This window comes from Schistocerca piceifrons, chromosome 1 (assembly GCF_021461385.2).
Source record: "Schistocerca piceifrons isolate TAMUIC-IGC-003096 chromosome 1, iqSchPice1.1, whole genome shotgun sequence".
Taxonomy (NCBI): Eukaryota; Metazoa; Arthropoda; class Insecta; order Orthoptera; family Acrididae; genus Schistocerca; species Schistocerca piceifrons.
In genome coordinates this window covers 1,068,040,236-1,068,061,393 of record NC_060138.1, presented here as the reverse complement: position 1 = coordinate 1,068,061,393, position 21,158 = coordinate 1,068,040,236, and the positions used below count along the sequence as shown (strand labels likewise).

General features: G+C 42.7%; 1 protein-coding gene across 4 annotated transcripts in view; it reads right to left on the bottom strand.

The window, feature by feature from the left end:
- The window catches only part of LOC124797735 (solute carrier organic anion transporter family member 74D-like), a 139,434-nt gene that overhangs the window by 103,542 nt on the left and 14,734 nt on the right, over nt 1–21,158 (bottom strand). For all 4 annotated transcript variants that reach the window (XM_047260808.1, XM_047260809.1, XM_047260810.1 and 1 more), the window contains exon 4: nt 3,189–3,419. In XM_047260808.1, the coding sequence (XP_047116764.1) occupies nt 3,189–3,419 (231 nt within the window). The remainder of the gene's footprint in view (nt 1–3,188; nt 3,420–21,158) is intronic.

Here is a 21,158-nt window from a genome sequence, read left to right as displayed (position 1 = left end):
AATTCCTGATCTGTTATTATATAGTCAATGACAGATCTGGTTCCCCTGCTTTCCCAAGTATACCGGTGAATGTTCTTATGTTTAAAAAAGGAGTTTGTGATTGCTAAGCCCATACTGGCACAGAAATCCAAGAGTTGCTGCCCGTTCCTGTTGGCCTCCATATCCTCTCCAAATTTACCTATAACCTTTTCGTATCCTTCTGTTCGATTTCCAATCCTGGCGTTAAAATCACCCATGAGCAGAACACTGTCCTTGTCCTTTACTCTAACAACTACATCACTGAGTGCCTCATAAAAACTATCCATCTTATCTTGATCAATCCCCCCACAATGCGAATATACTGACACAATCCTAATTTTCTTGCTAGACACTGTCAAATCTATCCACATCAGTCGTTCATTTACATACCTTATTGCAACTACGCTGGGTTCCATTTCTTTCCTGATGTAAAGCCCTACACCCCATTGTGCTATTCCTGCTTTGACTCCTGACAAGTCATGAAAAACCTGATTTATTTGGTGGAGTTTTGTCTGGCACTTCCTGGGTCAGATTCTGCTGTGGAACGTGTGTTTTCGTTAGTGAACTCTTTGTGGTCAGATGAAAAAAACAGAATGAAAGTTGAAACAGTGAGGGCCTTGCTCATTGTCAAAACACACTTTAATGGTGTATCGTATTCTGACTTTTATGATGCAATTTCAAACGAAAATACACTTCTTGATAAAGTACGGTGATAGTGTGGCAGAATAATTGTAAAAAGTGGCTTTGGGTCATGTGAGTGCACGTTGTAACGGTAAACTTGTATGTGTATTAAATTTAGTCAATACAATATTTACGTCCCGTTTTTTTATTCATTGTCCCAGGTTTTCCTCTAATTTATTTTAAATGTCCCCTTTCTCAATGAAAATGAAATGGCTACCCTACTTTAAGGGTAAACAGTACAAGTCCCCTATCATCTCTTTATTCTCACTGAGATTTGAAGGACATTATGTATTGAAAGTTCAACAGTCTGTTACCTGAAGCCATGACTATAGTGTCGTCAAACCTGTCCTGGTTAATAAATCATTTTCTTGCAGCTGTTGCGGCTTTCTTCACTTGAAATTATTTAATCTAACAGAACTCTCAACTGGAAAGACATATATAGACAAATATTCAATACATTTAAATTCGCAACTTCAAATTCAGCATTTCGGACTTCAATGAAAAGTGTAGAAATTTCATCAGAACAGGCCAATTTTCCCAAAAATTCGTCGCAAGGAGGGTCAGTTGTATACATAACGCCATGTACATTACGAAAATCATTACCAGACATGTCTGGGAAGTGAAAGCTATTCCCTCCGTCAGTTGTTCGAAGATGCGATACCTCGAATTCATAGTCTGCACAGAACCAGTGGATTTATTTCAGGTTCTCTTCTTCAGTGCAGTCGAGCGTCCTGCGTCTTCGAATAGAGGTACTTTATTTTCAGTGGTACTAAGAGGAATATTATACCTTTCAGTTACTTACCCATTCCTGATTTCCTTCCAGCCCTGGAAAAACAGCGAGCTGCAGAGTGACATCGTCATAATTTCGATACCTGCGGCCTACCAGTTTGGTGCTATGACTCTCAGCTTTTAACAATACGTAACACAAAACGAAAAGCGTAAGATCTGAGAACAACTACGACAAAAGCTGAGAATATTACGAAATTCAGCGTTGGTAAAATTGTCTCATTTCCACCAAGCTTCCTAGAGCAACAATGCCAATGAAAGTGCGAACTTTGTTTTATACATGGAGTGTGCTCTCGTTATGGCTGTGTGGGTCATGCACAATAATATTATTTCCAGAAGATCCGAAGATGACAGGTAGACTCTGTCATTGAGGAAATAAAAATATTTCAGCACGCGAACTTGGCTGCAAAATTTCTTTCTTAACTCCCAAGTGATATTATTAAGCCTAAATGCAACATAATATTTATGCCTAAAAGTGACCTGATAAGCAAAAAAGAAGTTTTTATTCAGATATGAATGAAACAGTATGACAAGACGGTTTTGTAAATTATCGAAAATGATCTCCACCACGACGAAAGTAGAAACAGGCGAACAGTGCTAACAAAGCTGAAAATAGCTATTACTCATTGTTTTCTGCGTGTGATGCAGTGACGTCTCTAATGGATAGGTCAGGAACTTGGCAGAGTATCTGAAATAGTTGTTATCAAAAACTGAATAAAGGACTATAAACTTGAGACAATGTGAAGAAGTCTGAAAATAGTCATTGCTAAATATCTTCTGCGTGCGGACGAAAAAGTGACATCTCTGCTCTTTAGTTTAGGAGCTTGGCAGAACACTAAATACAATCGTTTTCAAAAACTGGCAAAGTATTCCCACGTGACAAAGTCGCCACAGTCGACCGTACTATGTCGAGCCAAATTAGCGCTCACCTAAAGTTGTCCTTCGATCATCCCACATCCAGTCCGATTTGGCCTCATCCGAATTTCATCTGTTTGCAAAACATACAGAATGGCTTCGCGAACTTTACTTTGATAGTAATGAAGCGTTGCAAGCAGACGTGAGGTAGTGTGTCCGTCAACAAAGTTAAACATTCTACAGTGATAGTGTCAACAACGTGCTTTTCAACGTGAAAAGTGCCTGTATCAGCTGGAATTGTCGCCGTCGAGTGCATACTGATCTTCAAGGATGCTGTTTGTCATTTCCATGTAGTTATTGAACAGTATGTGGTAGATCACTACTGTAGTAAACACGATGACTCAAGTTGTCTTGGAGATGTGAAAATGAGTGATGGTACGAGAAATCAGGGAGTCTGGGAGGTATTTTGAAGTCATCACACCCACTTCCGGTCACTTGGGACACATCCAACCATGTGACATTATCTTAGCGGAAGAGTCTATAAAAACTCACAGTTACCGAATGCTTGGCACCTGTGACCATAACGGCCAATGTAAAGACCCCAATGTCATCGGCTGGATTGAAGTGTTTCACCGCTGCTGTGAGGTAATAGCGCCGTTATGCCAAAGTGTGTGCTGAGCCCATGAAAGGAGGTTGAAGAATTCGAAATATTCTTAAGTCAGCTGAAACTAAACATTTCACGAGTACATATACAGTGTAGTGCATATCATGATATCAAAGCGTAACGTCAAATTTAGTACAGCACTATATGGACTTTCGTGATGTGAGAGAGACGTGGATGAGTTCACCAGTGCTGTTGGTAGAGAGGTGGTCCTCCAGCACGCCGTGCTCCCTGGTGAGGGCGAGTGCTCGTCGGCCTGGCCCCAGGGCCAGGTAGAGGACCAGTCTCGAGAAGCAGGCAACGCCGAGCACCGCCGCACCCGCGGCTACCCAGCGCGGCTTGTGCCCGCGGCTGCCCAGGTAGTTCAGCACTACCGTGCACACCAACATGGACACCTCGAAAGCCGCCAGGATCACACCTGCAACCGACAGCGCAACTGGAACCTCCAGAAACCAGATTATGAGAAACAGGAATGCAGAAACAGGGGCGATTAAAAACTCAAAGACACACACATACACACACATACTCTCTCTCTCTCTCTCTCTCTCTCTCTCTCTCTCACACACACACACGCATACACACACACACACACACACACACACACACACACACACACACACACATACACACACGCACACACATACGCGCGCGCGCACGCGCGCGCAAATATGCTCACAAGCAACGAAAGAGGAGAGGCTAAAGCAGCGAGGAAGGATGGTAGAACCAAAGAGGAAGTAATAGAGAGAGGGAGGCTATAAGCGAAGAACAGAGAGAAGGGAAGATGACAGGTACTGACGCAAAGGGTGAATGGATGAAAAAAGAGTCGTGTGAACTGATCTACGCCACTTTATGTACGTCAAGCAAAATAACCTAAAAACGTGTAACGCAAGAATTGTGCAATAAGTGTCGTAAGGTTGCTTAGATTTGTAGACCACACACCACCAAAAACGAAAATACTGTCGAGGAAAAATATTTTTTTCTACTAACTTGGATGATGTTTGAAATGTACAGAATGGATCTGTCAGCATATTATAGCAAAAGTAAAGTCGGTAGGGAGAGGTTATAGCTACAAGCAGAAGTGTTAGGTCTAGCGAGATCCGAAATGGATCCGACTGTGAACTAAAACGGATAAGAGTAAAAGAGTCGATGGAATTGGATTAATAATCTGTGGTTTCTATCTTCTACCAGATTCAGACTCGTCGGACGTAGTATAAACTCAACCGCAAGGATATACCCCGTGAACACAGTAATAGTAGGTAGTGACTTCATGCTGCCCATTATCGACTGGGAAAACTGTACTTCGTTACCAGTGGTAAGAATAAATACTACTGCAAAGCAACAGTGAAAACATCGTCTAATAAAACTGCCAAGCACTACTACGCCGATAACATTCACAGAAAGTAATGTTTCAGGCCTCTTAGTTACAGACAGGGCCGATCTTTTCGAGAGTATCAGCAATGAGTGATGGATTAGCGAGCATACTGTTTTTGCAGGAACAACGGTCACCAAAACAACAAATGTCCAAGAAAGCTAGGATGGTATTTGAATTTGGTCGAACTAATAGAGCGCCACTATCAGATTTCTTGAAGGACAGACTGAGAACAATTAGTGGACATCTCACAAACGTTGAACATATGCGGTTAAAGCTGAAAGATGTTGCAACCTGTCGTAGGGATAAGCACGTTCCAAGTAAAACAATAATAAATGGCAAAGACTCAATCTGGTTTGATGGTACGAACTATTCGCAAAACGTTGCGAATATATTCTCGCTGAAGAAGAGGCTACAAGTAAACTAACAAAGAACAGTTAATACCATCCATAACAACGTAAAGAATCAGATAGTATCAGATTATGAAATAAATGGTGAACATCTTTAAATCACCACATCATGTGAGGATTTAGGTGTAACATTTGAAAACTGCTTGTCAGAATGTCAAATTTCAAAATTACCCTTTCTGGCACGTATTCTGATTCACAAGCAAATTGCAAAGATATTTTGTACCAAATGATCGATTGCCGAAGATGTTACAATCTTTGACTAGCTGGAAAACGGAATGTCGGCCGAGAGGTACTTTTGCGAGTACAGGTGTGAACGAATAGTAAGCCAGCGCGGCCACGTGGTCTGAGTCTTGTATCTCGTTTGAACGACATAAAGCATGGTAGTTTGTTCCTTTCAGTGTTCCCGGGTGACGTTCCGCGAACGGCTCCAGTTGTTGGTTGCACGTTTTTGCTATGAAAAACTGATGCAGTAACTTCAAAGTTGCTATGGACAACTGATGTAGTAACTTTGAAGTTGCTTCTGTTACTTATTCTCACTTAAACAGTTACAAGAATATGGTGAGATTGCTGCTAGCATTCTGACAGCTTCGTGTAATATTTCTTTGAAGGAGCCTCAGCTTTTAATGCGTTTTAGATGTGTTCAGACGTAACGTTCGTTGTTCAGTTAGCAGCCTGTTTTCCAAGCATATGTTACACCATCAGGTTTCAAGAAACCATCCGAATAGTGTGCATGCTCAATATACTCAAGTCTATTTAAACGATTCGATGATTTTCTAATGGTTCTATAATTATTATTAGGTCAATCCATTCTTATTTGGTTGCCTTGCGTCCCACGTGGAGCACTCTTTCCTGTACTCATGATTCTGGATCAATTCGTAATAATTAAACATAGCTTACATGATTTATTTACATTTCCGTGTTACCGATGAATTAACGTTTGAAGATTTTACTATTTGCTCTACCTTGTATGGGTTCTGCACTCTGTACTTAACTTAAACACTCATTCTCCTTCTGTCCTCAGCAGGAATGTTAGTCAATACGAGGCACAGTTGCAATGAATATAAACTTTTTTCAATGCTGCAGTCAACGAAAACCTCTTGGTACATCTTTCCATCTTTTACTAATTAGAAGAAAAGTGGCAAAGTGAAAACTTCGGGACTGGCTGCTGGTGATGTGATAAACGATGAGATTCCGTTGGTTATTTGTATTTCAGGTCTAGTGCAGAGGGGTATTAGGTTATGATGTGGAGCTACAAACATTCGAAGCAAGTGCTTCACCTAAAAGGTGGAGCGTATGTACGTTGTCAGAATCAGGTCATGAAAGTGCTAGAAGTAACTTATTGTTCTACTTTTGCCTCGTCCCGTTTCTTCCATAGGGTTGGCATTGTTGTGTTGGGTGAGGCAACGTTAGTAGCACGTGGTGGCCGGAAGCCATCCTAAGACCACCACTCCCCCTAGGACGGACTCGACATGGCATGCACTCAACAAGTCTTTGTAAGTCCGCTGGAGAAAAAATGAGGCAAGTTGCCTCTGTAGCCGTCCACAACCGCAGAACTGTTGCCAGTGCAGGATTTTGTTCGTCTTCTTCTCGTCTTGACTGGCGCCACTCGTTTCGCAAGCGTTGCCTGTCCGGTAGTGGCAGCAGCGGTGGTTATCGGTATGTAGTAACTGTTGCCCTATCTTTGGGGCGACGTCGTTCTTTTTCCATGACGTGTGAGTGTGGCAGTTCGGTTGGGGACTCAGGAGGAGCCAGGTCCACACATTGACTGCCGGATGGAAGGGCTGTGGTCACGAGCGTGCACGACCTCGTCGTAAACCGGATCCAGCAAGCTTTAAGATGAATGCATTTCATTTCAAGTAGAGAAACCTCCACCATTGTGACATCTCGCGATTCTCCAGTGACTTGGGTTCGTGTTGCTGTTCGTAGTATCGTCGAGGCGAAGAGCAGCGAGTGGAGGGCTTTAGGAAAGAGGATTTGATTATCTTTCCTCAAATTCTTATTACTATTTACTGCGTTCAGCTTGTTACAATTTGTTAAGTTCAACCAGCGGTGTTTTACCTGCCTGGTGGCCCCTAACGCCCCAGTTACCTTCCCTGGGGGTTAGTGTATGTTACGGCAGTGTACGTTTCCTCACCTTGCCGCTGCTGTCCGGTAAGGTGTGTAGTTTTGGCAGCTTTCTTGATTGTAGGGTTTGTGATTCTTCTACTCTGGTGGTAGTGATTCCTTTCTCGTTCCGCGCGCTCTAAGCTCAGTATTCTGGGGGCTTAGTGCAGTCCGCCGGTTCCGTCTCTAGTGTGTTGTTCCATTCTTGCATTTGGTTTATTGGACGTGGTGTAGCTTCAGCAAGATTATCATTAGTCATTCTTTAGACGGCCACAAGTCTGAGTTACCATCGTGTGAAGTGGATGCAACTCTCGGCTGCCTAACTCATCGCTCGCGAAAGTGTTTGTTACCGGACCTTCACATAGGTCGATTCTTAGAGCACCTTCTGTTGCTGGTCCTTGTGTTTTATTATTGTATTATTTATTACCATACTTTGTAATGCCTACATTAAAGGTTATGTATGTCTTGTTAATAGTTCCGGTCACCTTCTGGAATAAATCTAGCAGTGTAAGGGTTGTGTTACAAACTTACCATCATCTTATTTCGCCTGTTTGGTGGTCAGTTACTTGTTTCTTTTAATTAACCTTTGCTTGTATTTGCTGTTTTGCAGCAGGTTTCTAATTTTTTTTTTATAATTGCCGTTCCTGGCGTGTAAGACCTTCAGCCGTGATTGTGGTTATTTGCTTTAAAAAATAACTCGATATTTGTATTTTAGCAGTAAGCTTAAAAACATTACTTACTGCCATTCCTGGCGTCTGATACCTTCTGCAGTGTTTTTCGCCACTTACTTTTTTATATTTCGGTACCTGTAAGTTGTAATTGCAGCGATATCTTAAACATCCTTAACTTATTGCCATTCTTGGCATGTAAGGCCTTCAGCCGTGATTATGGTGGCTTGTTTTTTTTAAATATTATCTGTATCTGTTTTTTATGGTGATTTGCTAAATTGTAACGCACTAGAAACACTATTATTTACAAAGTTGTTTATTCTTCCATTAATAACGTGTGGTATTTTTTATTTATTGTTGAGTCCGGAATTACTGTTTTAAAAATAAATGCGTGTAACTATAAAAGGCAACCAATAGTAATTGATTACGGCCCCGTCCACAATCGTGACCTGCTTTCCCTTCGCTACCAGGTTTCACCCACCAATGCCAAATTTCGCCGCACTGTCGTAACTGATACTTTCGTCCGTTCCACATTAATTTCTGCGATTTTCCAAGCAGTGTTGCTTCTCTGTTAGCACTGGTAACTCTATGCAAACGCCCCTGCTCTCGATCGTTAAGTGAAGGCTGTCGGCCATTGGGTTGCCCATAGTGACAGGTAAAGACTGAAATTTGGTGTTCTCGGCGCACTCTTGACAATGTGGATCTCGGAATGTTGAATTCCCTAACGATTTCCGAAATGGAAGGTCCCATGCGTCTAGAACCAACTATCAATCGGCGTTCAGAATCTGTTAATTCCCGTCGTGGGGCCATAATCACATCGGAAACATTTCCACATGAATCACCTGAGAACAAATGACAGCTCCGCCAATGCACTGTCCCTTTATACCATGCGTACGTGATACTACCGTCATTTGTTTCTTTGCGTATCGCTATCCCATGACTTTCGTCATCTCTGTATATTTTCAAGTGTGAGAACATTTTCTAGATCTCTCCGGAACATATATCTGAGACGAGACGTGGTTTCCAGCCCGCTATTCACCTAGTTGGATGCGGGAAAGGGGCCCAAATAACAGATGCGGGTTGGCCGGCTAATCAGTCTCGTCGTTAATCCGCGAGTTGGATTCGAACCGGTATAGGTTCACCTCCCTGTTACTCGAAAGTAGTGATTTAACGTGCTCGGCTGACCTGGCGGGCAAGATACTAGAAGTAACTGCATACATTTCACTCAAATAAACATTATTCCCATAATTCTCTCCGTTGCTTAAAGTATGAACTAAGTACTGTTGAAAATGCTTTCAAGGTATGGTAAGGTTCCGTTGTAAATCTTTTCTTGGATCAAAACTTCATGCAAAAAGAGTCATGAATTTAGAACATTGTTATAAAGAGGTAATTCCGTGTACTCAGAACAATACGCGTCCGATTATGACTCGCGCACTGAGGGTTCAATAATACACATCCAAAAATGTTTTGCACTTTTTCTAACATATTTTGCACCACCTTGGTTCCGAGAGTTCCGGAACTTGTACAGAAAATTGGTATGGAGATGAACATAAACATCATTTCCGCCCTTCTTATTGCTCAAGAAAACGACACATTGCATGTTGCATCACCACACAGCGAGACCTTCAGAAGTGGTGGTCCAGATTGCTGTATACACCGGTACCTCTAATACCCAGTAGCATGACCTCATGCATTGATGTATGCCTGTATTCGTCGTGGCATACTATCCACAAGTTCAACAGGGCACTGTTGATCAAGATTGTCCCACTTCTCAACGGCGATTCGGCGTAGATCCCTCAGAGTGGTTGGCGCGTCACGTCTTCCATAAACAGCCCTTTTCAATCTATCCCAGGCATGTTCGACAGGTTTCAAGTCTAGAGAACATGCTGGTCACTCTAGTCGAGCGATGTCGTTATCACGAAGTCAATCACAAGATGTGCACAATAGGGTCGCAAATTGACGACCTGAAGATGAATGCCTTGCCAATACGCTGCCGATATGGTTGCACTATCGGTCGGAGGATGGCATTCGCCTTTCGTAGAGGTGTTACGGCGCCTTCCATGACCACCAGCGGCGTACGTCGGCCCCACATAATGCCACCCCAAAACAGCAGGGAACCTCCACCTTGCTGCGCTCGTTGGACAGTGTGTCTAAGGCGTTCAGCCTCACCGGGTTGCCTCCAAACATGTCTTCGACGATTGTCTGGTTGAAGGCATATACGACACTCATCGGTATAGAGAATGTGATGCAATCCTGAGTGGTCATTCGGCATGTTGTTGGGCCCATCTGTACCGCGCTGAATTGTGTCGTGGTTGCAAAGATGGATCTCGCCATGGACGTCAGGAGTGAAGTTGCGCATCGTGCTGCCTACTGCGCACAGTTTGAGTCGTAACACGATGTCCTGTGACTGCGCGAAAAGCATTATTCAACATGGTGGCGTTGCTGTCAGTGTTCCTCCGAGCCACAATCTGTATGTAGCGGTCATCCACCTACTGTAGTAGTAGCCCTTGGGCGGCCTGAGCGAGGCATGTCATCGACAGTTCCTGTCTCTCTGTATCTCCTCCAAGTCCGAACAACATCGCTTTGGTTCACTCTTAGACGCCTGGACAGTTCCCTTGTTGAGAGCCCTTCCTGGCACAAAGTAACAATGCGGACGCGATCGAACCGCGGTATTGACCTTCTAGGCATGGTTGAACTACAAACAACACAAGCCGTCAACCTCTTTCCTGGTGGAATGACTGGAACTGATCGGCTGTCGGACCCTCTCCGTCTAATAGACGCTGCTCATGCATGGTTGTTTACATCTTTGGGCGGGTTTAGTAACATCTCTGAAATGTCTAAGGGACTGTGTCTGTGATACTATGTCGTCAACGTCTCTCTTCAGGGATTCTGGGAACCGGGGTGATGCAAAACTTTTTTGATGTGTATATACACATATATCATCCATCCTGGAATTCGAGAATCTCAACGATTTTTTCCTGTTGTCGATATCTGTCCTGGCAAGATGTCGATCCCGGGAATACGAAGACTGCATCAAAATATCTACAGTAGCTCCTTTGGCTATACTGGATATTGAAAAAGTAACAAGCAGAGGACTTCAGTTTATATATGTAGAGGGAGAAATTTTAATAAAAAAATTTTTTATTTACTTAATAGACCATGACTATAACTCACATGTCAAGTTTTCATGCTGTAAACTTCGTTTATTATGGTTTTGACAGTGATGGATGCAGTGTGCATTCAAATGGTAAAAGATATTTTTTGTGTTTTACAATGGCCTATGACTATGGCCCACCAATGGTAGCCATATGAATTTTAACCAATACTATCACTTCTCCAGCACGAACGCGTGAAAACTCCGTCTTTATAATAGGACGCGACACTCGTCTCTGACAGTGTTCTAGCAGTAGTGGACACCAGTAGATCCTGGGGAAGATCCCAGCAGAGGGGTCGAAACGACGATATTTTAGAAGAAACATGATGTGGCCTAATAATACAGAAGATTTTAACTTCTAAGACCTTCATATTTTTCAATTATTCTAGATATGTTGAAAGAAATTATATTGGAAATGACTTATACAAAATTATTTTGTTACAGGTTCAGTACGATAGTTTCGGGAAGTCCCGCCGATGAGCGATATTGAGGCTGCAAGGACTCTTTCCACCTGGTGCAGCGGTAACGGGAAGCGTCCGATGTGGACACCAAAATGATTTCTTAAAAACAAAAGTGTAAGGAATAAAACTATACTACCATATTTCGCATTACTATATATTTTAATTGAAAAAATCATTTATTTTTCATGCGTTCAAAGGCCGCTACCTCCTTAAATTTTTTGGAAAGTTTCTGTGAAAATTTGTAGATCAGTGAAGTAAATCACAGATAAGACACTTGTGCGGCAATTTCTAGGAGCTTGTACTATGGTGTCTTTCTTGTTTTGCCAAGATCGCTTTGTTAACACAATTACTGGACCACTAGTTTCGCCAGTATGTCGCCAGTATGTCGAGGTTACAGGCTTACATTCAGATAAAAATGTATTAGGGCATACACCACAGTTCAATGACAAAAATTACGAGTACGTACCTTATGAAACCGGGCATATGATGCTTACACAACTGTGTCACATATATGTTATACAATATGTTGTAGAATAATATCTCTCTCAAAATTTTACCATATTGACGGATACAGTCCAAAGTCAACATATAGTAACGAATACCTCTACTCTGCGACAGAGTAAATAACGACAGGATTTGACATATAACGGAAGCTAGTGCTGAGAGGTACCACCACATAGCAGTTTACACTACATGACGTCAATTACGGCTAATTTAACAGGGTCACAATTTTGTTTAACATTGTAACGAACCGGAAGAAGGCAACATCAAAGTAATAAACGCCAAGTTTACATTACATTCTATATAAAGGAAACAGCATGCAGTGAATTGTCATGGATGGCCACCTACGCCATCAGATAAAAACCGAAAGCATTCCGCGACGTAACGATGTATATTACATACATTAAAAAATTTGTGGCATATAATATGCGAAACAGAATTAGTTTAAGGGTAAAGTTACAAAGTTACAAGTTACATGGAGTTATGAAATAGAGTTTGACCTTGTTAGTTATTTTCGCTGCAAGCGAAGGATGACGGTTAACAGTTATTTAATAGGAAATTCTATAACAAGCCCCTACACATTGTAGGACAGACATGCACCAGCTTAAAACTACTTAAAAATATACGTGATATTGATTAACTTCTCATACTGACATCACTGTATAAGTAAAAGTGTGGTTGGTTTATAACCACTAGACACCATTTCTGATAATACATAGTACTACTGTTTATGAGGAAATTTAACATCAGTTTCACTTATCAGCCGATTTTCTACCATTTTATTGGAATAGCACCTCATCTACGAGTCAAATGTCTAAAACACTGGCACAGGTGCTTCAACGAAATGAAACTACATGATTTCCGAGACGTTTTCAAGTCTCAAATATCTACGATGTATTCAGGGTATTCGAAAATTCCCGTTAAAAACTTCTAAAGTTTGTAGGGAGGAGTGAAAGTGAAAACGAATTACGTAATATGCTGAATGGTATGAACAGTCTAATGAGTGCAGAATGTGGACTGAGAGTAAATCGAAGGAAGACGAAAGTAAGAGAAGTAGTAGAAATGAGAACAGCGAGACACTTAACATGAGGAATGATGGTCACGAAGTAGATGAGTTTAAGGAATTCTACTACCTGTTGTTGTTGTTGTGGTCTTCAGTCCTGAGACTGGTTTGATGCAGCTCTCCATGCTACTCTATCCTGTGCAAGCTTTTTCATCTCCCAGTACCTACTGCAACCTACATCCTTCTGAATCTGCTTAGTGTATTCATCTCTTGGTCTCCCTCTACGATTTTTACCCTCCACGCTGCCCTCCAATACTAAATTGGTGATCCCTTGATGCCTCAGAACATGTCCTACCAACCGATCCCTTCTTCTGGTCAAGTTGTGCCACAAACTTCTCTTCTCCCCAATCCTATTCAATACTTCCTCATTAGTTATGTGATCTACCCATCTAATCTTCAGCATTCTTCTGTACCACCACATTTCGAAAGCTTCTATTCTCTTCTTGTCCAAACTATTTATCGTCCATGTTTCACTTCCATACATGGCTACACTCCATACGAATACTTTCAGAAATGACTTCCTGACACTTAAATCAATACTGGATGTTAACAAATTTCTCTTCTTCAGAAACGCTTTCCTTGCCATTGCCAGCCTACATTTTATATCCTCTCTACTTCGACCATCATCAGTTATTTTGCTCCCCAAATAGCAAAACTCCTTTACTACTTTAAGTGCCTCATTTCTTAATCTAATTCCCTCAGCATCACCCGACTTAATTAGACTACATTCCATTATCCTTGTTTTGCTTTTGTTGATGTTCATCTTATATCCCCCTTTCAAGACACTGTCCATTCCATTCAACTGCTCTTCCAAGTCCTTTGCTGTCTCTGACAGAATTACAATGTCATCTGCGAACCTCAAAGTTTTTATTTCTTCTCCATGAATTTTAATACCTACTCCGAATTTTTCTTTTGTTTCCTTTACTGCTTGCTCAATATACAGATTGAACAACATCGGGGAGAGGCTACAACCCTGTCTTACTCCCTTCCCAACCACTGCTTCCCTTTCATGTCCCTCGACTCTTATAACTGCCATCTGGTTTCTGTACAAATTGTAAATAGTCTTTCGCTCCCTGTATTTTACTCCTGCCACCTAGACTGTAAAATAACTAATGATGGAAGGAGCAATGAGGACATAGAAAGCAGACTTGCACAGACGAGATGGGCATTCCTGGCCCTAGTTTGAGGAAGAAATTTCGGAGAATGTACGTTTGGAGCACAACATTTTATGGTAGTGAAACATGGAGTGTGGGAAAATCGGAACAGCAGCGAATTGGAGCATTTCAGATGTGGTGCTACGGACGAACGTTGAAAATTAGATGGACTGATAAGGTGAGGAACGAGGAAGTTCTGCGCAGAATCGGAAAGGAATATGTGGAAAACACTGAAAAGGGGTAGGATGGCAGGACATCTATTAAGACATCAGGGAATGACTTCCGAAGCTACTAGAGAGAGCTGTAGAGGGCAAAAGGTATAGAGGAAGATAGAGATTGGAATACATCCAGCAAATAACTGAGGACTTAGGTTGCAAGTGCTACTCTGAGATGAAGAGGTTGGGACAGGAGAGGAATTCGTGGCGGGCCATCAAACCAGTCAGAAGACTGATGGCTCAAGAAATAAAATCTGAGAATCCATGTCTGGAAACGTCATCCAACGATGTTACAAAGCGTCAAAGTTATAGGTGCCAGTGCCTGTAAATGCGTGTAAACATTATGACCACTACCCATCGCGACGCCTGATGCCGCTGGTGGCGTTGCGGGCTGGTGACGCCCTAACACAATCTACATCTACACATATACTCCGTTAGCCACCAAGCGTTGTGTGGCGGAGGGCACAATTCGCGCCAAGTCATATTTCCCCCCCCCCCCCCCCCCCCCTCTGCTCCACTTGCGGATCGCGCGAGGGAAAACGACTGTCTGAACGCCTCAGTACGCGCTCTTAATTCCCTTATCTTTGAATGATGATCATTACGCGATTTGAAAGTTGGTGGTAATAATATATGCTCTACATCCTCGGTGAAGATTGAATTTCGGAATTTAGTGAGCATTCCCTTCCGTTTAGCGCGTCGTCTATCTGCAAGTGTGTCCCACTTCCAACTTTCTATGAGATTTGTAACGCTCTCGCGATGGCTAAATGTAGCAGTCACAAATCTTGCGGCTCTTCTTTGGACTTTCTCAATCTCTTGAATCAGACCCAACTGGTAAGGGTCCCATACAGACGAAAAATACTCTCAGACTGGACGAACTAACGTATTGTAAGGTATTTTCTTTGTTGAAGGACTCCATCGCTTCAGGATTCTACTAATAAACCGCAATCTAGAATTCGCCTTACCCGTTACTTGTGTAATCTGATCATTCCATTTGAGATCATTTCGAATAGTCACACCCAGATACTTGACAGATGTTACCACTTCCAAAGACTGATCATTTATTTTGTACTCATACATTAATGGGAATTTTCGCCTTGTTATACGCAGTAGGTTACACTTACTAATATTGAGAGATAACTGCCAGTCATTACACCACGCATTTATTTTCTGCAAATCCTTATTGATTTGTTCACAACTTTCGTGTGATACTACTTTCCTGTAGACCACAGCATCATCGGCAAACAGTTTAAGGCCGCTGTCAATACCATCAACCAGATCGTTTATGTAAATCGTAAAAAGCAGAGGACCTCTTACGCTGCCCTAGGGCACACCTAAAGTTACTCTTGTTTCTGTTGAAGTTACCCCGTTCAGGACGACATACTGCTCCCTGTCAATTAGAAAACTTTCTATCCAACCGCATATGACATCGGATAGGCCGTAAGCGCGCACTTTTTGTAGCAAGCGACAGTGCGGAATTGAGTCGAACGCCTTTCGAAAGTCGAGAACTATGGCATCAACCTGGGAGCCGGTGTCTAGAGCCTGTTGTATATCATGCACAAAGAGGGCCAGCTGTGTCTCGCAAGACCGCTGTTTCCTAAAACCGTGTTGGTTTCTGCAGATGAGCTTCTCAGAGTCTAGAAAGGTCATTATGTCTGAACACAAAATATGTTCCATGATTGTAAACAAATCGATGTCAGTGAAATTGGTCGGTAATTATGTGCATCCGATTTTCTACCCCTTTCATAGATTGCTATGACCTGGGCCTTCTTCCAGTCCCGTGGAACTTTCCTCCGTTCCAATGATCTCTGATAGATGACGGATAAGAATGGTGCTATATTTGTAGCATAGTCAACACAAAATCTTACGGGGATACCGTCTGGGCCAGATGCCTTTCTGGCTGTAACGCCGGAAATGCATATCCTCCTATTTCCATCTATTGTACTATTATTTTTTTCCTTGTTTTGTTACCTCAAGATATGACATTTCTGCCTCTTTATATATTGTAATTGTTTTACTGTTTGTATATATATATATTTATGCACTCATGTCGATGTATAATTGGTTTGTTTCGTAAATATTATTTGTATTTTTACGCTGGGTCTTGCCTAGGGAAAACTGCTATCGAACGATTACGTCGATAGGTCGTGTGACGAATCAAAGTGTGTAGGATCTTTGGTAGTGTTAACTCTGCCGCGTGGAGCGCGGGCAGAACAGTGAGAGTCTGGGGAGTAGCGAGTGGAGCAGGTGTGTTGTGTGACGCTCCCGCGAGTTGCCGCGCTTTCGGGGTTTGGCAGCATGTAATTGCGCTCGACTCGCAATGATAGTTTCTGACATGGTGTCGCGGACGGGAAGCATTAGCTGGCGCACATCAAGAGCCCGTTTCGCCTGGTGACCGTGTCGAGAAGAAGGCGCGCCAACATCCAGCTTCTGCATCAGCGACGGCCGACAATGAGTAACTGTCGCCACCTCCTCGATCGACGGCTTCAAACCTTCAATCAACCAACAAGGAAGACTAAAAGCACGTAAAGTTTCAGAACTGTATGGCAGACCTCAGCTTTTCAAATTGTTCCATTTGCCTCGCAAAATTACAGCAACTTAGCATGAATCTTTGTTGCTCATTGTCCCAATTGCATTGCCAAGCAGGGTCCCTTCCTTTTCCGAAATGAACCCGAGTGTCGTTGAAATTCAAACGCCAGCATAATTCCATTTCACTGCTTTAATTTCAAAGTTCAATTCAAATTCAGCTGGCTACAATATTTAGATTGCACAAGCACAAATTAAGAGTGCGAGTTTTGTTACCGTATTTTAGTTACCTGTGACTGCAGCTCAGCTTGGTACGTACTAAATTTTACTATTGTTAATTGTTCAGAATCATTTAATTCAAGTTCAAAGTTAATTCTCTTATTTCTAAATTGCGTAGATTCAAGTAGCTTTTGAAATGATTGTTGAGGTAGTCCAAGACTAACCTTATTTTACTGAATGTCGATGTGCTTCAGAAAGAAAGCTCACTATTAACTTCAGTCACTAAATTAACTTTCGATTTTCCAGTTTTATTAATTCTTTTGCTAAATTAAGTCAGAGTGTAGTGAAATTTATTACTTCTGACAAACTTTCAGATTTCACACTACACGTGTCAACCTTCAGTTGCCACGCTTCTAGTGTTAATTATATGTGTAATAACCTTTCTTTTTCAGTTACTATAGTAATTGTCCTTAGGACTGGCGACCGTGATTTCCCCCAAATCTCAAATATCTAATTACCGCTAGTTAATTGTTAACGTAACGGCCGCACATTTACTTTCTTTATCAACTTTACCCCTTTTCAAAATTAATTTCCACCAGTTTCATTTGCATTTTTCCTTTCATTTAGATGTAACCCTTTCCTCCCTCTTTACCGATAGATTAACTTCGGTGACGATTGCTTTTCCCAAATTTCCATTAGGTACACGCGGTTTAATTTTTCACTGTCATTAAGGTCGATAAGTGAGGGGGAGGTTACATGGCGTCTAAGGATCTTAACTGTTTTACAATCCCAGATACACTAAACACTATGTCAGCCATCCTTTCGTTTGTTCGATAATTGAAAGGGGGAATGGTGCTGCAGTTCTCTATCGTAAACGAGTTTTTGAAAGCTAGGTTTAGTATTTCGGCCTTCTGTTTATCATCATCAGTTACATTACCCGTACTGTCAGCAACACTGTTGTGTAGTGTATAAATGGAGCAGACACGGACGGGAGATCACCCTGACGAAGAAATAGCCTGCATATTGAGAAATACATGAGATTAGCGACTTTGACAAAGGGCAAGTTATTATTACGCTGACCGTGTGAACGGCGAAGCTGTTCGAATATTCACGTGCTACTGTAAGAAAGAGGTAGAATGACAGTGAAACTACCACTAGGCACCAAATGGTTGGACGTCCACGACTCTTCATAGAACATGGGGTACGGAGGTTTGACTGCTTTGTAAATTAGGATACATGATGATCTGTAACATCTCTGCCGAAAGAGCACAATGCTGGTGCACGCACAAGTGTTACGGAGCACACATTTCGTTGTACATTGTTGAACATGGAGCTCTTCAGCAGACCACGTCAACGTGTTCACATGTTCACCCAACGTCATTATCATCTACGACTGTAGTGGGGAAGGGCCCATCGGTATCCGATCGTCGATAAATGTAAACATGTCAGCTCTTCCGGTGAATCACATATTTGCTTTGCTGCACTTGGTCGATGGTCATTTCCACAAACACCATCATCGAGGTGAATGGCAGCTCGAAACGTACAGCGCGCAACGGACGCAGGCTGATGAGAGCAGTAATATGCTTTGATAGACATTGTTCTGCATTTGCCTTCAACCTGCGACAGTAATTAAATACACGCTGAAACTGCGAACCACTCGCATCCCATCACGCTTGATGCTTTCCCCGACGGTGATGTCATCTTTCAGCGGTTTAATTGTCCACATCTCTGGGCCAGAATCGCACTACAGTGGTTTGAGGAGCATTATGGTGAAGTCAATGTTGATGTCTCGGCTACCAGATTTGCCTGATGTAAATCCTGTGGAACCCAAGTGGGTCGCTATAAGGTGCCATCACCGCGTGCGTAAATCAGCAGCCCGTTTTCTACGTGAATACGTGACCTCTACGTAGACGTATAATGCCACATACCTCCATAAACCTGACAACAAATTATTTCTCTTTATTAGCATACACAATAGTGTCCAAAATTAAAGCAGACAACTGCTATTTCCCCGTTCTGTGATTAATTCACGACATAATCACGCAAACTGTCAGCAGATATCGCTATGATCGCGTTCTGCACGGAAGAGAGCATTACGATCAACGGACAACCACGCCAGCGATGACGTCAGGGTACCTATCAAGTGGAGTAGTGCTTCCAGGGTAGTCCCACATCCACAAACGGTGTGTACACTGTCACTGACGGTGCAGTATGGTACAGAGAAGACGCATATAGACTCTCTGCTGTGGAGGGCCATCGGAAGAATGGAAGCAAGACAGTCGCAAACTGATTTGCCCCCATGGCTTAATGTGAATCGATCTGTTGTTTCCCGGATGAGGCGACATTGTATAGAGGCCGATACTGTACCTCGGAGACCAGGACAGGTCCGACCACATGTAACATCAGAATGACTGGACCGTTATTTGGCTGTAAGGGCACGACGGTACCGCCTTAGTACTGAACTGTAACTGGCATCTGATCTCTCAGCATCCACTGGACATGTTGTATGGAGGCAAACTGTGTACAGAAGGCTTTAGCAGAGTGGCCTGTATTGTTAGAGACCTACTGTCCGTTTATCTCTGGCGTGTCTTCACAGAATGGAACGTCTAGAGTGGAGCCGTCAACATGCCACCTGTATGGTCGAACGGTGGCTCAAAGTTCTTTTCACAGATGTGTCCCGATTTGGCCTGAAGAGTAATTCTCGACTAATTTGCATTCTGAGGGCACGTGGAACACAGTTTAGGGACGCAAACATTACGAATGAGGCCGATATCGAGGAAAATCCATAACGGTGTGGGCAGGGACAATGTTGACCACTCGAACTACTCTTCATGAAATTTTACAGGTGAATTAGCACGATTTAACTGCTGTCAGGTACCGTGAGTAGATCTTGGATCTCATGCGTGGTTATCGCGTGGTGCTGTGGGCCTTGACTTCGTATTAATGGACCATAATGAACGACCTAACACAGCATCACGTCAGCATCCAACAACCACCCTCACAGATTTGTGAGCAGTTCCGCAGGAAAAATGTGTATTATTGCCTCAACATGAGACAGATGACATCATTAATAGCTGTCCCGTTGCTGCCAGCCTTGCATTGGTGACAGAGGTGGTCACACCCCATAGTGAGAACATTGACGAGCTGTCAGAATGTGTTTGCGAATCCTTTAAGTTGAAAAAAAACGAAGAATATTTTCGTCTACCGTTAGGGATGCTTCAGTTGATTGCGTCCTGTATTCTTTGTATTGTTTTTACTTCACTTTCTTTCTTTCTTTTCTTTTGCTTGTACCGTTTTTCCCGCGGGTACGCAGGGTCGGCATGGTTAATCGGATGTGGCAATGTTAGTTAAAGGGGTGGCCAGATGCCCTTCCTGCCGCCACCTCGTACCCCCCGGGAAGGAATTAGTGTACCCCAACTGTCTGCGACAAGTGTAATCCATGGAATAGTGCGAAAGTGTTCAGATGTCTGCGAGCCGTGTATCTGAGGCGGGACGCGGGGTCCAGCCTAGTATTCACCAGGTGGGATGTGGTAAACTGCCTAAAAACCACATCCAGGATGGCCAGCACACCGCCCCTCGTCGTTAATCCGCCAGGCGGATTCGTTCCGGGGCTGGTGCGCCTACCCGAGTCCAGGGAGCAGCGCGTTAGCGCGCTTTTTTTTTATTTTTTGTTAACCAGCGCCTGAGACTGCTTTTTTGCAGACTTTTTTTATAATTAATAACATTGCGGGGAATGAAAAAAAATGGAAAATAAATGCGGGCAGTGGGAATCGAACCCGGGTCTGTTGCATGACAAGTCTTTACTTTTTTGTGCTCTACAAACCTTTTTTCAAATTATTTATTGGTATTCTATTTGGATACAAAATTAGGCAGTTCACAAACACTAAATGATATGCATCCCCTCCAAAAAAAAAAAAAAAAAAAATCATTTTAAAACAAATCACAAATTTGAAGGAACAGGGACGTTGTTTTGTTTTATTTATTTATTTTCAATAAAGATCACTCTGTTAAAAGGAACATGTAGTCATTTCATCGTATAGTATGTGCATTACATATTGAGGGGTGAGAGAAGCGTTAGGTTCATTATCAGCTGTCAAATGTGCACACCGACTGCACCCGGCACATCCCAACTGCGTGGGGGGTCAAGGAAGACTGCCTGAAGATAGTTGGCAAAGGTTTTCCGATAGTGTGACCATCTATGAACCTCATTGTGGGCTTGCTGCAAGAAATACCAAAAGTCAAGTCGCGACTTGGCAGCATCCCCATAGAGGTACGCGATCGTCCAACATTTGACCCAGATGATCGACTGTGATTTAG